The following is a 4,425-nucleotide window of genomic DNA, read 5'->3' as shown; positions in this document are numbered from 1 at the left end:
AATTTGATTCATGCTTGTGCTCTCTTTAATTCTGATTCAATTTTCGTTACCCATATAACGGTTGGAAATAAGATTAGACTTTTGTATTTTTCTGAATGTGATTTTAGGCACTTCTGAGGCAATCACGGCTATTAAGAAGCAAGAGAAGCAAATTAACGATTTTAGACAACATTGGTAGGATTATAAGACCTTCAAGGTACTTATCTAAGCTTCGACTAGTACTGAGTTGCTGAATTTTCAGTCCAGTGAACTTTAATAAGATATTTGGTGCTGTGTTTCAGATTGACGTTGTTATTGGGTCCACCGAGCTCCGGCAAGACGACACTACTATTGGCTCTCGCCGGACGCCTTGGAACTGGTCTTCAGGTAGTGGTTTATCTTGCATACTCATGACCAAGGGATCTTACTGGTTGTATACCCTTCCGTCTTTTAAACAAGATATCTTTTATACTTTTATCTTATTTACTCTATATCTTTTCTTGTTGTTTCCGTAGCTGCTGCTTTGGTTCATGAGTGATTATGATGTTTATTTGGTTGCTGCAAAGAGGCATGGAAGCAAAATTTGTAAATAGATTATGTCGAAATTGTTTCACTAGTATACTATTTACATGAACAAAGGCCTGAAATTTGCTAATATGGTATTATAGGTTCTGAATGATTTATGCTTACTGTTACTCTTTTACCCGTTTCTTTTTTACTTTGCGGTTTATGCGTTAGTCATGTTGTAAATTTGCCCCAAATGAACGTAGTGTTTGCACTTGTGTAGGAGGCTTTTAGTAAATTTATTGGGCAGCCGGTGTCAATGTTCTGCTCAAGTCGAACTGTAAGTTTATGTTTTGTGTACCAATGATTTTATTGGATTGTAAATTTAAACTACCTTTCTACTTCTTGTTTTATAATCAGCAGAAGATTACAACTTTTCTTTTTCTTTGGTTTATCACCTAGAAATTAGTCTGCTGCAGATCCCTAAGAAATAAGGGAAAAGAAAACTTGCATCTGTGCAGTCAGAAATTTTCCTCCTCAAATGTACAAATAGGTAGTATAATATAATTGTTAGGGACAATCTTTGCAAATGCTGTTAATCTTGATTTTTAATTTAGAAGTTGAATCTAACGTACTTTGAAGTTGAATCTAGAGGAGTACAATAGGGTTGAGAATTCTATTTGTTTTTTTTTTTTCATTTTTTCTTTTTCACATATATTGTCCTTTATGTTTCACTTTGTCAATACTAACCACTTAAAATCTTCAAGGAATAAATCTCACTTCATTGTCCTTCCGTGTTTATGTAACTGTTTCTGCTTTACAAGCTTCTGGTAAGTCACTGACTGTGGATTGAAGCATTAAACATGATTTGAATTTTGGATGCAGATGGTTATATGCATATTCTTATTGATGAGTGGAATATAAAACCTCCTAGTTGGGTGAGTGCCGATCCTTGTGACGGCTGGGAAGGTATTAAGTGCACCAATTCACGCATCACTGACTTGTAAGTTCTTGGTCTTCACCTTTTTAGTGCTCCTGGAAGTTATTTGCTTCATATTTTATGAGGATATTTCGTTTCTTTAATTGCAGAGTGTTGGCAGACATGGGTTTGAAAGGCCGGCTACCCACTGATATCGAGTTGTTATCTGAGCTACAAATTCTGTAGGTCTTCTATTTTCAATTGGCATCTTACATTAGTTATATCTGGGGCTTAATAACTATAATATGTGAGACCAAATTCCAGGAACACGGTTCAGTGCTCAATGTTTCATAAGCACTCGCTTCTTTGAAGAATTCATCATCATTACTAGCATTCTGTTTACTACATTTCAGTCCCAATTATCTGATACATTAAAATTATGGTTAATAGACATGTCAATTAGTCTTGTGGAACTCATTTCTGGTCATGTTTCATATAGGAATTTATCTTTCAACAAGGGCCTCACAGGACAACTTCGAGCTTTGTTCTGTCCATATTTTTCCTCTGATCTTTTTCAAATACAGTCATTTTGGGAACAATCAGCTCTCGGGCCCAATTCCACCTCGACTTTTCAGCTCAACGATGGCCATGATACATTTGTAAGTTTTGTTATACTTAATAACTATGGCTTGAGGATCTAGTAAAAATCAATACCATTTGGCTACCGACATTGTTCAAATGTTTTCTTTGCAAAATGTTGAATTCTGCATCATGTTGCTTTCTACTGCTTTATGATTGACAGCTCAGGATGAAGAAAATGCTCACGGAAAGAAGAGGCAGTTATTGCTTATAATTTTCCTTCCAATTACTATGATCATCATCCTCATAGCCTCTGTGGTGTGTTACCTGCAAAGAAAATTGTTGAAGACAAAAGGTTCTAATATCAATTATATCATGATCAATGGAAGTTTTTTAGTTAGTATGGACATACAACAGATATGCATTTTCATTTTGTTATTTGGTATCTCTTCTGATTTCAGGGAAGATAATTATGTGCAAGTTATGTCGATCAGAATCAGCTTTTACTAGTGGTTCTCCAAGTCTGCAGGAATTCAGCTTCTCCACTATCAAAGCGGCTACAAATACCTTCTCAAGTGAAAACTTGCTTGGAGAGGGTGGGTTTGGTCCTGTTTACAAGGTAACGAGTTATATATTATTTACATACTTCAACAGTGTGGGAACTGGGATTTTAAACAAGGATATATGCAGACATTTATAGTTTTGTATGGAATTAACTCATTAAGTGTTCCGAGGTACTATGATCTGTTAAGCATTATATAAATTATAAAATGAAACAGAGCTACACCAGAAGTAGGGATATTGTGATAGTAATAACTAATAATTGAAGAAAGAAAAAAGAAGCAATTTTGGACTGAAAGCTGTGTATGATCGATTATTGGCTACTGCATAAATGAACTAAAAGCTTATCCATCAATATTCTCAGTAATTGTTCAATGAAATCTACGTAAAGTGCTAGAAATGCTGGTGAATAATCAGTGTGTATATTTGTAGAATTCATCTTTGGAGCAACTAACAATTTGATTTCTTATCAAACCATATGTGCTAACCATAGCTTTTCAAATATTGCAGGGAAAATTGCTAAATGGACAGGAAATAGCTGTGAAACGTCTTTCAAAAACATCAACTCAAGGACTTGAGGAATTCAGAAATGAAGTTACACTCACTGCAAGACTAGAACATGTAAATCTAGTTCGCGTTCTTAGGTTTTGCAGTAAGAAGGAAGAGAAAATGCTGGTCTACGAATACATGCCTAACAAAAGCTTGGACTTCTACCTTTTTGGTATGCAATTCTTTTGTGCTTCTTGTTGCATTTCAGGGTGCATGCTAGAATAGTAATACTTGATCCAAAAGGGGAAAGAGGCTACAGCCAATATATGGCCAAACATAGAGTTACAGAAACCTGTCATACTATTATGTGCACTTCTTGCTACTTTGACTGCCTTTTAGTTATGAGTTTGATATCTTGCAGATCCTTCCACAAAGCATTTCCTAGACTGGACAAAGCGTGTGCATGTTATTGAAGGGGTTACTCAAGGACTCCTATATCTCCAAGAATACTCTAATTTGACAATTATTCACAGAGACCTAAAAGCTAGCAACATTTTACTTGACCATGAGATGAATGCTAAGATTTCCGACTTTGGAATGGCTAAACTTTTCAAGAAAGATGAAGTTGAAGGAAACACAGGCCGGATTGTTGGAACATAGTAAGTAAATTGCCTTCTTTGTTATATATTCACACATGTTCATATCCTTTAATACATTTTATATCCAATGCAGCGGCTATGTTCCTCCTGAATATGTAAATAAAGGTATATACTCCATGAAGTACGATGTCTACAGCTTCGGAGTTCTACTTTTGCAAATGACCAGTGGAAGGAGGAGTACAAGCTTCTACGGTCCGAACAGAAGTTTGCACCTTTTGGAATATGTAAGTTATATATAGCTTCATATATCACTACTGTAAAGTGTAAACCAACATTTTGTTCTAAAATACAAGTGCCTTGAAATTTTTTCAGGCAAATAGGAAATAGGAGGTATTTGTGTGAAAAAAAACATGTATCTAATTATCTCTACTTTTGCACACATTTCTTATCTTAAAGGGTATTGCCTCTGCTAGCTGCGTCTTTTTGTAATGGAATATTGGATATAATGTCTCCGAATCCTGAGCTTTCATCAAGTTAAAGGACACAATTTACTTTTATGTGTGCAGAATTTTTGACAGAAACAATCTAAGTGGTAGCATCCCTTCAACTGTTGGACATGTTCAGACATTGCTGGCGGTGTGAGTATCTCTCTAATATTCACTAGTGTAGTTATACTATTAGAGATGTGGTCTGCATACAGTATTTGTACTGAATATTTTTCTTTTTCTGGTGCAGACGCTTGGATGGAAATTCATTAAGTGGGCGTGTGCCTTCGAGCCTCAACAACCTTACTAA

At 35.5% G+C, this 4,425-nt stretch overlaps 1 protein-coding gene across 1 annotated transcript; it reads left to right on the top strand.

Annotated features, from left to right (window-relative positions):
* The first annotated feature begins 509 nt into the window (after window positions 1-509).
* On the top strand, window positions 510-4,425 carry LOC112190497 (cysteine-rich receptor-like protein kinase 10). Its single transcript, XM_040513597.1, has 8 exons — window positions 510-564; window positions 1,369-1,452; window positions 2,205-2,336; window positions 2,443-2,600; window positions 3,053-3,263; window positions 3,453-3,690; window positions 3,764-3,914; window positions 4,366-4,425. Exons 1-8 carry the CDS (start codon window positions 510-512, stop codon window positions 4,423-4,425), a joined length of 1,089 nt encoding a protein of 362 aa, XP_040369531.1.

The sequence above is a fragment of the Rosa chinensis genome, chromosome 2 (assembly GCF_002994745.2).
Source record: "Rosa chinensis cultivar Old Blush chromosome 2, RchiOBHm-V2, whole genome shotgun sequence".
In the NCBI taxonomy this organism is placed as follows: domain Eukaryota; kingdom Viridiplantae; phylum Streptophyta; class Magnoliopsida; order Rosales; family Rosaceae; genus Rosa; species Rosa chinensis.
The sequence above is the reverse complement of the archived record's forward strand: the minus strand, read 5'-3'. Positions and strand labels throughout refer to the sequence as shown.